General features: G+C 34.1%; 1 protein-coding gene across 1 annotated transcript in view; it reads right to left on the bottom strand.

The window, feature by feature from the left end:
- The window catches only part of LOC117109554 (TPR and ankyrin repeat-containing protein 1-like), a 33205-nt gene extending 20544 nt beyond the window's left edge, over positions 1-12661 (bottom strand). The window contains exons 1-7 of the mRNA XM_033251924.1: positions 12327-12661; positions 8814-9070; positions 6761-6914; positions 6207-6304; positions 4875-4984; positions 3270-3412; positions 753-1535 (exon numbers count right to left, since the gene is read on the bottom strand). Of these exons, the coding sequence (XP_033107815.1) occupies positions 753-1535; positions 3270-3412; positions 4875-4984; positions 6207-6304; positions 6761-6914; positions 8814-9070; positions 12327-12423 (1642 nt within the window). The 5' untranslated portion in view covers positions 12424-12661. The remainder of the gene's footprint in view (positions 1-752; positions 1536-3269; positions 3413-4874; positions 4985-6206; positions 6305-6760; positions 6915-8813; positions 9071-12326) is intronic.
- Positions 12662-12985: the final 324 nt, after the last annotated feature.

A 12985-nucleotide genomic window follows, 5' to 3' on the forward strand; every position in this document is an offset into this window, starting at 1 on the left:
GTGTTGTTTTAACATTGAAAATGGGGAAAATAACAACATAGAATGATGTGTAGATATATAAAGGTTAGTTTAATGCAATAAAATAGATTTTTAAAAATTTGACATTCCAGCATATTTTGGTCATTTTCTCTGAAACATGATTTGCGACGAGTGACTGGTTTGGCTTGTCTTTGCCACATATACATTGATACAATAAAAATTATTCACAGACAATTTTATTCCTTGGTTTCAATAGAATCTCTCACTCTATAGGTGACAGTTGCCAGAAAGGTTGAACTTTGCCAATTTCATTGAAGACAAATCAGGTTGCATTGCTGGTCCTGACGCAATTGAGAAGGCACCCTGATTCGCCTACAACGGAATCGGCAAAAATTGAACCATGTTCAAACTTCCTGGCTGCCGTGGGGACTGCCGCCGATAGGGTGAGCTTAAGAACACAAATATTTTCTTACTTAGGACTTTCTCAACACATATAAATAATAACAGTGCTGGAATAGGAACATTGTATCAAGCATCATAGCTCACCAAAAAACAGTTCCTTTATTTCAGCCGTACGATCAAAGTGTCTGGTGGGATTCAAATCTGCTACCTCTCACTGTCAAGGTATCACACACATTAGAACAGAGACTTTGGATATAGGCATATATCTAACCCCCAGGCATTTTCTCTCACATAACTGACTGAAATATTTACACATAGTGGAGCTGTAGTTAAGCTAGGAAACGAGAAAAGCTTATATATATGCATTTTACCTTTCTGTTTTTTTGGCTGTTTCGCATTTTGGTTCACTTTAGTTTTAGATTTTGGTTGATGCTGCTGAGACTGCTGATTGTGAGATGCTTTCTGGCTTGATCTTGGCTGAGAAAATACAGGTTTCACACTGGCAGCTGAGTAAGGGCGGCGTGCCCTCTCAGGCAACACAGTAGGACTTTGTGATGTGTAAGGATGCCGTGGCCTTTCTGGCAACACGGTAGGATTTTGTGAAGAGTAAGGGCGCTGTGTCCTCCCTGTGTTCTCTCTAGACGGCAACACAGTAGGATTTTGTGAAGAGTAAGGGCGCTGTGTCCTCCCTGTGTCCTCTCTAGACGGCAACACGGTAGGATTTTGTGAAGAGTAAGGGCGTCGTGTCCTCTCTGGAATCCCGGTAGGACCTGGCACCTGACCGCTACCTTGAGGACCACTTTGATAAAATGTCTGCTGCTTTTTCTTAGTGACACCATCGCTAGTGGCCTCAGTACCAACACCTTTAACTTTTGATGAAGAGCTGACACTTTTACTTTTTTGCATCCAAGTTCGTAGCATGCCAACCAGCATCCAGTCATCATTAGCGTAGTCCGCAGGTGTCTTTCCATTGCAATCTTTCACATTTGGGTCGACATTTTGATTTAGAAGGAAGATCACAGCTTTTTCTCTCTGCTTCTTTTTCTGCTTTGCAGCAAGATGGAGAAGTGTAGAACCCTCACTGTCTATTTGGCTTCGTTCTTCTCTTGTCTTTGCATAATGTTGGAATAGGTACTTCAAGAAGTCAAAGTCAGCTTTGAAAAAAACATAAAGCATCATATACAAGACTATATGGGTGCACGTATGTTCTGGATCATATAAATCAAATCAAAATCAAATAAATCTTTATTGCAATCATAAAACAATAGTAGTGATTGGAATATACAAAATATAAAACAGTACAAGAAAAAAAGGCAATATTAATAAATATCAATAGAGAAAATAAAAGCATTGAGATAATTCAATTAATATATTATTATTATTATTATTATTATTATTATTTAATCTAATTATTAATTTAATCTATGAATTATTCTTAAAAATTACTCACTAATTATATTTTTAGTAACATCAAATATTGCACAAAAAAATACAGATAAAAATTGATTGAGAAAGACAAAAAGGGTTACACTAAAACATCAAAAATTACATTGTAAACATAAATAAGCTTAATTAAAAATACTATTAAAAAACATCAATATGACTTCAAAATTTGCTAAATTAAAAATACCATTAAAAACTTCAATAACGACATCAAAATTTGCTTAATTAAAAACCATTAAAGACATCAATAATGACATCAAAATTCCTAAATAATTACATTGAAAGCAATATAAAATAGAAATAAAAAAGCCACATTATTGGTGGGGGGGCGGGGGGACTAGCTCATATATATAAAGCATCATATACAAGACTATATGGGTGCACGTATGTTCTGGATCATATAGTAGAACAGCATAAGTAAACAAATGAAATACCAAGGTGATGTAAACGTATCACAAATATTTCGGTCGCACTGAGACCTTTCTAAATGTGTAGAAAGGTTGCAGGACTACACGTTGAGAAAGGTCGCAGGTACGACCGAAATATTTGTTATAAATATTTTTTTTTTTCTCTTTTGTGGGATCGTCCCACTTTTATTTCATCATAATGTCTTAACCTACATAGATATATTACACATAACATATAGTCTACATTTTAACAGTTATTATACATATTAAATAAATAATATATCTTTATGAAATTACTTAGTACACGTCTCTTTACTGTTCTACATAAGTGTTCAGATACACTAGGATTTCAATGATTACATCGATACAATGCTTAGCATGGATTACTACAGTAAAAACAGTTGTATCATATTGGCTACCATACTTATAAATAAATTACAACAGCTGTAATTTTAATACAAATGGAAAAATAGTTCCAAATGGCCGGGCGGTTAGCAGGGGCGCTGCTAGCTACGGCCATAATATCGGCGCTGGTTCAAACAGCACCCTCGCCTATGGTCCTGGTGGTAGAACAAGACTTCTCATATAAGGACTATAAACCGTAGGCCCAGTGTATACAATGGCTCGTGTGCACTATAAACAACCCAGTACACCCTTTGAGATGAGTAGGGGGATACCCCAGTGTACTGGAAAAGACAGCCCCTGTGGTGGACAACGAGAGTTGCTGGACAACGAGAGTTGCTGGTACCAGCTAGCACAAACACGAAAGGGACCCTTAGGGGTGATGAAAGTCATTGATCGAGTTCCTGGTCCACCCTGAGCATCTTATGTTATATGGATATGGTTCTATATAAAACTACACTGTTATTATTATTATTATTATTATTGTTATTATTATTATTATTTATTTATTTATTAATATTAATATTATTATTATTATTAGTAAAAATAATAGACTAGAATAATAGACCTCCTGTATTGGAAATCATTTATACAAATTTGTAAAAAAATATGATCAAATAAAGAAAACATACTTACCTATCTCCATGCCATGATTCAATGCAACATGGAGGGGTGTGTCTCCATTATTGATTGAGAGTCCCTTCCAATCTGCACCATGCCTGATAAGAGCAAGCATGAGATCCATTCCATATCGATTTCGATCTGAAGGTCCCATTGATCTAGACCAAATAAAATACACCAATATTCCAAATGATTAAAATAGCTAGTTCAAGAATATTAGCTACATTCTTCTAGGATTTTGCTTTTATTATATTTCATGGTGAAGTGCAGGGCTCGATAATTAAGTGAGGAGGAGCTATCATGCAAAATAAGGTGATTTTTAGCTAATCTTTTTTAAGGGGGAGGGGCTAACTTCTTTTGGATGTGGGGGGGGGGGTGTGCACACACACACCCATGATATATGCCACTGCTCACAGGTGAGAGTGCCAATCTCTCTATCTTATGGTGTTTCAGCCGGACTGTGTATTGCGACTGTAGGGGATCCCCACACTTCTCCCAAAATGAGTCTGTTAAACTGTTGAACAGCATATGCCATTAATCCTGTGAAGAGACAAACTTAATAACATCTTGCTTAAAGACATAAAGCCTACAATCTGGTATTGACCATGTATTTACCGATGCGTGCAAACACCGTATTTTTTTTAAGCTATACATTAATTACAGTATATTGTTTTACTGATTATTCTGATTTTATATTTTCTACCTTTTTTTCCCTTTTCATTAAATGAAATTAAATGGCTGCCGCATCAGAAGGGGCATCAAAACTCTTTAGAACACTCCAACGCAGGATGACTCGAGTCTGTGTTCCAAAACAAGGGAGGAAACTTACATATGCACACAACGTCTTGACATTATCGGTCTAATTTCAGTTGAAAAACGTTTTAAGCTCCTTAATATTTCTTTTATTGCGAAATGTCTTCATGGCTTTTATGATTTTAATATTTTTAATTACATAAAAATCAACTCTAGACACGGTGATCATCATAAATTTGTACATCAATATGCTCGAACAAATTCTCTGAAATATTCTGTGTTTCATTTGTTTCCACGTGCTTGGGAGGAACTACCGGTAGAAACTAGGGATTTATTGGTTTTGAATCTTAAAGCATTTTTAAACGATCTTAAATTATATTTTAAATAATTTTTACAATTTCTATATATATATTTATTGTTAAGGCAAATTTTACAGATTTTAAGTATTATTTCAATTGTTCATTTTATTATTATTTTATGTGTAATCGGAATGATACATGATAGTGATTTGGTTCACTTTTAGGAATCCGGTTTCGGCCCGTTTTAGATTTTTTATGCTTTTATTTTGTTGTATTGTAACCGGTTGTTGTTTTTTATGTATTTTATTGAGACAAAATAAATGAAAGGAATAAATGAAATGAAATGAAAAAAAACTTCTCTTGGGTTTAAATACTATAGATATTTCAATATGTTGTTATAGTTGTGTAGGTTAACTGTGTTTTTTAGGCATATCTGCCCATGATTTATAAACCATTTTGTAATATTTAAAAGCAAAAAATGAGAAAGCAATTAAAATATTATTGTTAAAAAAATAAGAATGATCTGAGAACTGTGAGATCGAAAAGAAAGAAAGAAAAAAAAAAACACCTTATGAGCGGTTTTAATTGTACAGGTGACGCATCACAATTCATTGCCATACCACTCACTCCTCTTCCTTCAGACATGGTCCTGCCTCCAAGAAACACAAAATGCAAAACCTATTTAATTCAAGACAAAAAAATAAAGTTAAGCATTGACCAAAGCAATCATTTACTGTCATTTCATTTCATTTTACTTTATTTATCCAGACAAGTTCATAAATCAAATATAATTATATCCTTAGCTATAATATAAAAATATAAGTTCAAAAAAGTAAAAAGTGAAAGAAAAATAAAAAATCATATCTTATACACAGATTTTGTACACACTAAAACGAATTTGATAAAATTACAACAAAGAATGATAATATATTTATATAAAATACTACTGTATGTAATTTTTAGTGGTTTTTGTGTCTACTGCCCCCAACGGCGGCGTAGACACTATGTCATGATGTAGCAATTAAAGATGGCGGAAAATGGTAAATCCGGTTTAGGCATGATGGGTGCTACTACCACGAGGCTTTATTGACAATCGAATTGACCATTGACCCTTCAAAATTTCGTCACTTCAAGATCTGAGGTCTAGTTTTTTTTTTGTGGATTGTGACCTTGGCCTTTGAACCTGACCATTCAACATTTCGCTTTTAGATTGTTGGTCATGGAACATTTTATCCAAGTTTGACGAATAGTTTATAAAAATTGTTGGCTGTATGCTGTTATATACAAAAAAAAGAGGTTTTTCGTTGATTGTTACCTTGACCTTTGACTGTGACCCTTCGAAATTTAGTCACTTTTAGACCTCTGGCCATGGATCACTGTGACCAAATATCTGATAAAAATTGTTGGCTGTAGGCTGTTATATATAAAAAGTAGTTTGTCGATTGTGACCTTGAACTTCGACCCTGACCCTTCAAAATTTAATCACCTCCAGATATTTGGTCAAGGAACATTGTGTCCAAGTTTGACGAGTTTCCGATAAAAACTGTGGACTGTAGGCTCTTCACAGACACACACACAGATAATAAATAAACAAACAAACAAACAGGGGGAAAAAATTACCTCCTCCAACTTTGTTGGCGGAGGTAATAAATAAGGCAACTATCATCACAAGCATGCAAAAGATTTGTAACTTCATTAATGGAATACTATGCAATTGAGTATAGTTCTATAAATCATTTTAAATTTTTTGTTGAAACACAAGAAGAGCAGAAATAAATGACCTTAAGTTTCACATTATATCACATCACAACTTCTTCTACAGTTTTTTTTTTACATATATAGCATTGGTACTAGTAGGCAATATAGTTGTGAATGCAATACTTAACACTTATTTACATACCTTAGTTTCCTTCTGTTTTGCTAACTGTAATACAACCTTGCTCCAGACATTCAGTGGCGCTCTGCATTTATAGTATAGTGCCTGCGTTTTTGGCCATACTGTAATAATTGAAGGATAAAATTGCTATGAAAAAATGGAAGTAATAGAATAGAAACTGCAAAATTTGATCACATAAGAAAGTAATAAAAAGTTGCAAACATCATTCCCAACATTTTTAGGACTGGTTTAATAAAACACTTCAGGTATTGAACCGTGCCCCACCCACCGATTGTCGACCAGTCGGTAGGATTTTTAGGATTGAGCAAGATGTACATTATCAAAATCCACTATGTACATTGTTTTGAAATAACATTTTCCACTATATTATGGGGAACAGGCGTGGGAGGGAGTCAATAACAGAACAATTCTTAATGCAAAAATATCACTGTGGGCAAGATACATTTTAAGATTTTCTTCAGTACAAGCCAATGGACATCATATTACTCCTTCTCTGATGAGGGCTACATGCAGAGAGATTATGATTTCATTGAACATTATCAATTGTTTGTACTTACCTTTCAAAGACAATGTTGCTATCTCTCTGATGAAATCAGCCTTGGTAACAAGTTCATTATCCCCTGTGATTTTGCTGTAACCATCAACTAATACTTGGACAGCCTGAATTTGTTCATTTTTCTCCTTTAGGGCACATGAAACTCTCCAGTATCCCTAAGTAAAAATAATGTTAAATTCATATCATGCTGCCACATCCATAAATAATAGTAAGTTAATAAAATAATAATAATAATAATAAATAACAACAACAATAATAATAATAATAATAATAATAATAATAATAATAATAATAATAATAATAATAATAACAACAACAACAACTAGCACTAACTCGGACCTAAGGGGAAAATCTATTGTATTATTTTTCCCCATAATGTCATGTTATTTTCCCCTTAACATTGTTTTTTTATTGTTATCTAATTTCTCCGTTAAAGTTCCACATAAGGTAGGTTTAGTATTAACATAATAATAATAATAATAATAATAATAATAATAATAATAATAATAATAATAATAATAATAATCTGCTGATTGTTAATGGCAGTCTGATCGGATCATCATTAAAAAGTAAATAAAGATCATAATTAAATTAATTTTTAATTTATAAAAAGTACATATGTTGTTGATGCCCTCTTCCTAGTGTTTTGCACTCTCATGACCAGCCTCTGCGAGGGCCAAGGTTCCTATGTGGGCATTTGTGAAATACTGCACTACTGTATTTGCGATGATGTAAACATGGCAACAAACTAAACCAGGGAGACATCAATGTGTTAATCCGGCAGTTTCATTTTTATTGTTAAGCACATCGATCGTGGCTTTAGCATAATGCGCTACTTAAGACAAAAAATTATTATAATTATAATAATAACTTGTTATTATTGTTATTATTATTATTTTATTATTAATCCTGGCATCAGGTTTTTTCGTTCTGCTTGTTTAGTACCAATGATAAAAAGGTGTAGTAGCTGTGGCGGCTGCAGGATATATTTTCTGAGGGCTGAGCTGTCCGACAGGGGGACTAGAGCTCGTAAGCCGAATCTTGTGGAAGATTTTGAGAGGGTTTTCCCATTCCAAATGAGATTATTTTAAGAATAGGAACCTCTGGATGGCCAGAAATGACACTCGGACTGTGACAGACATGTGTTGGCTTGGCATGGGCCTATTCTTACTGTTTTAGTACAACTGCCCGACGAGCTCTGTTTGATGGGGGGGGGGGCTTGACCTGTCCGGTGGGGGTCCTACATTAACTATGAGTCAGAGCCAACAATGGTTTCACAATACCGTACTGTACACACGTAATCTAGCTTCCGATAGAAGCTGCAAAAGGATTATCTTGTCAAGTATCAAGTTTTTTTTTATCAAACCACAACACAATTCATGCTGTGTCTGTAGAACCTTATCCAAACCACAGTATAAAATTAAAGTTTTTGGAGTGTAGATAAAGTTCTCTGTCCATACCATGGACCTATTAATAAGATCTTATAATAATAGGTCCATGTCCATACTACCCAGGAAAGTCCCTAGAGTCCAATCCAACTCATTTAAGACAGTTTAGTTGGACAACAAAAGTAAACAACAATCCGTAAGTGTTTTCCTCTTATCATACTGTACAGTTTACTAGTCTTTTCAAAAGTGGGTTTTTGTCTTCCATTAGTTATGGCTTTAATATTTGTCAAAATAGAAAATTATTAAATAGGGCACAACATCATATCTAGTTTTGCTTGTGTATGGACGTTCATAACGAACAGATATCTGGAAAGTCACTTTTGCTTGTTTACAAAAAACAGCGTATCATATGTGTCACATACATACACAGGAAGGGTATCGTAAAGGTTCCTTTGCTTGAAAGCATAGGAACCAAAAATGATTAAAAAATAGATTACTCTTATTTAGAGTTATATTTAGAGTTATTATAAAATAATCATTATTTAGTATACAATTATCATCCAATATTCATCTGGGTGTCATTATAGATCAGCAAGCTTTACTTTCATGATAGGAACAAACATTATAGGCATAATATAATTTACATAGGCATACATAATACATTACCTTTACCCACAGTGGATCCATACGTATACTTTGAATGCCATCTTCGAAAGCTAGGTCAATGCAGTGAAGTTTTAAATCTACTATCGACCTGTTGCAAAACACCTTAGCAATATCTCTCTCAGTGATTCCGCTGCTTATCAACTCCACCTGTTGCAGCGCTGATGAGTACGAATGAAAAGCAGCTTGGTAATTACCACTTTTCATTGCTACATTACCTTCCTCTTTGTAATCATGGAAACGTTGAAGAAAACCATAATCTATTAAGAAAAAAAATTTAAATAAAAAAAGCTTTGTTGTTGTGTAATAATTACTATATTTTCTCTAGTAGGCATCTTGTACAGGCATCTTGTTCCCTTTTTTGCCTACCAGACTCATTACGTTTTGAGTGAAATAAAATTATGGAATTATGAAATATTGTTGCTAAATGTTGCTTCCATAGAGTAGCACAGTCGTTTCGTCACGATGCCAGGTGGCTCTGTTGTCAACAGACGTAGGTTACCGTTCATTACGCCTGAATGACTGCATAGGCTTTCTGGAATAGGCATTTTAAAATCTAATATTTTACCATCAAAATGTACTAAAAACACAAAAGCTCACATTATATTAGGTATCGAACACATTTAATCATCAATTGAAATTTACAAAGAAAAAGTAAGATACAACATCTTAATAATTACATTAGAAATTGGGATCAATGGTTTGTTAGTGGGGAAAATGGCATCAGGTTGAACGCATTTTGCAACGATAGCAACGCAGTAGTATCATGTAGTACCGTGACGTAACACTGTAGTACTATATTGTTAATGCTGCTGGTGTTGTGGTGTTGCTGTTTATTATAATATTTGCAATTCGGCAAAGAAATACAAAATCAAAAGAGCCAACATGACATCAAGTGTGAAGCATCATCTATAATTGGATCAAACTCTAAGGAATTACATGCCACTAAACCTGGGTATCAAGTATGAATCTGTGATGTAATTCAAAAAGACAATAATAACAGAAATCAAATGAGGAGGTGCTTTAAGTGTTGGGTACCGTAATCACCAGAAGTCATGTGGCATTAGATTTTGGTGTCAAATAGCTATAATAAATGTGATCAGTATGAAGTCAGAATATCATCATAGAATCACATGCTTTGCTTTACTGTATGTTGCATTAGAGAGATTAAAAGAAGATTTGATTCTCAAAAAGCTTTCATCCCTGCTGCTACCAGGCAGTGAATCACTCAAAATTTCCTGGATGATGTGTTTTTGGTTTTTCCTGCAATAGCAGAAAAAGCTATTGTTTGTGTTCTGACTTGTTTCCACCTTCTGCTTTCATTCATTTTCCTATGTTTTTGCACAGGGTTTTGCTGTCTGGCACTTTGGTCGCTTTCCGTGCTTGGATGTTCTTCAAACATTGTCTTAACAAACTAGATACTGCTATGTTAACACAAAATTACTGTGAAAGGCATGAATAATCTCTACCCACAACTTACAAAAATAAACAGTAAAAATGAGAGAATGTACAAGAAATCTAAATTGAAAACATATTTTTGAGAGTAGTGCAAATATCACAGATTTATTTACATTTTTATCTATTTTATTTATCAATTTTAATTGATTTATTAATTGATTTAGTATTGTTATCATTATTATTATTAGTAAATTCATTTATTTATTTATTCTATTTTTTCTATATTTTTTTCCTATATTTATGCATTCTTAAACATTATTTTGTTGTCCACCTCTTCGTGGAATGTCTTTAGTTGTAAACAAATCGTTGATAACCACTTTTAAAAATGATATCAAAGAGCACTTTAAATCAAACCCCCTTTCTAGAGCACTTTAAATAATAATAGCTCTATATAATCCACTCTCGTCACTTCCAGTGTAGTCCCTGGTGGACGGTTTGGGAGTTTCAACTACAAGGTACAAGGTTGTGTGTTTCTTGTGTTTAAACATTTTTTCTGATGTGTTTTATATATTTAATAGATGGCCCCTGAACTTCAGCTGGCCTTCTTGGTCCAGTTGGAAGGGTTACCCTCTATAAAAGAAGTTTGAATAAAGAATTGGAATAAATAGTGCAAATTCAGTGAGCTCTATAGAGTTGGGTTCTTTAGAATAGGGAGCTTTTGATTTGTGCGACGACACGACGCTGGAACGGAATTACTCATGCGTGACCCTCCTACCTGGTGTCCTACAGTCCGTTCTCTGCATACATAGATTTGGCCAAATTGCGTTCCAGAATCTACTCGACGAGGTGACCTTAAAATTCTCGCATGCGCAGATGACTTTTAGTGACGTCATTACGTTCTACGTCCTACCGTCGTCGTGCAATCGAAAGCTCCCTACTAATGGAAGAACTATTAACATCACCTCTCACTATTACCACTACAGCCATAGTTTGAGTATCATTGATGTCAAATTAGTTTTAATGTGTTTTTTTCCTTTGGTAAAGGTTTTATTTTTTTTTCATGTAATTTTTATTTTATACACTTCAAATAATTCTTTTTTTTTTTTGTAATTTCAACATCACTTCTCCTTATTGCAATAAGGAAAATCCATATGCTCTGTTTTACAAACATACATATTAAGTCTAGTTTTATTTTTCTTCGCTTTGTAATTTAATAGTTTTTTTTCTTGTAATACTTTATAAACAAGCATCAATGCATGTAATTCCAATGTTGTATGGCAATAAATCAAACTTGACTTGACTTTAAAAAAGGCTAAAACTCTGGAGTTTTGAAATGGCCAAATACTTTTGGACCACTAACAATTTCATCCAATTTTGATATTCATAATTTATTATCATTTGAAGTAGGCCTAGTGATTTTTTTGTATATCAATCATATGAAATGTATTCATACATTTTTTTTTTTTTACATTTTAAAATATTAAATGTCACGTAAAACAAACTATTGGTGATATTATTGTTATTATTGCCCCTCTGAGCTACTTTTGTTTTCATTTTTTTGACGAATAAAGTTTTATCTTGACAGAAAAATCAACAAGTTGCATTTCCAAGAAGTGTCTCTCAACTCAACTAGTAGGAACCTTGATATCAAATTATTCATAAGGGTAAAATGCCAAACAAAACATGGAGAACTTGGCATAGCCTACTATCTATAGCATTGAATATTGAGTTCCTAAATTGAAATACCTGTATATATGTTAAAAATTTAAGCAAACACGATTTAAAATATAAATTAGAAAGAGAGAACAAAAATATTGACATTCAAGTTACTTATAGGTTTAGCCTAATATTTCATACTAGGGCTAAACATAGCTAGGTATAATTCCCTAGATAGGCCAAGGTGAGGTTTGGCTGAATGAAATGAGAGCCCTCAAAATGACGTCGAATGTATATATTACATACCGGACAGACGCAATGATCCACTCTACGTCTGAGTACATGACACTGTATGTAGCCAACCAAGAGAGGGCCTAACAATAACATATGTTATTAAATATTATATTTAAATTGTAATTTAATTACAAAAGGATATCGAATTCGTAGTTAAGTAAAACTTACTCATCATGTCATGTTGATAATGCATAGCCGGGGGACGCCCGGGAGGACGGTGGTCCTGGTTGTACCCACGGCTATATCCCCTCTTGCCGCTTGCCATATTTGCAAGACGCTGTTTCACCTGTTTTCTATCCTAAAGAGGCAGGCCTGGGCTCTGTTGTTTGGTAATGTTGGATTTTAAATCGTTGTTCGACATCACAGACACCACAACCCTTGTCAAACCACTGCAAATAAATGCAACATTAGTATGAGTAACAAAAGCCGTCTGAACATCAACTTCAAAATAAAAAAAAACAATGAAATAATGTAGATAAATGTCTACAGATATACGTTTTGAAATTGGGGAATTTCCCGAAACATTTGTTCGCGCACAAACGGTGCAGAAGATTCTATTTTCACATACAGGGGTGTTAATGAAATAAATAATGTTTCTTTAGCCCCGCCCACTTTCTAAACACACAAGGGAGGCACACACTATATTTTTGGCGTCTTTGCAGGGGCGGATTTAAGGGAAGGGGCATCATAGTTACCAACAGTTTCGCATCGTGAGGGACGGTCCCGCATTTTAAAGTGATTGTGAATGAAACACGCATTTTGGAGAAACGCATGCGTGATCAGAAATTTGTCACGCATTTAGCACAAGTCTATGCTTGATAACGAAT

Source organism: Anneissia japonica, unplaced genomic scaffold (genome assembly GCF_011630105.1).
Source record: "Anneissia japonica isolate Jap-2015-1 unplaced genomic scaffold, ASM1163010v1 scaffold287829_len2072220_cov186, whole genome shotgun sequence".
Classification (NCBI taxonomy): Eukaryota; Metazoa; Echinodermata; class Crinoidea; order Comatulida; family Comatulidae; genus Anneissia; species Anneissia japonica.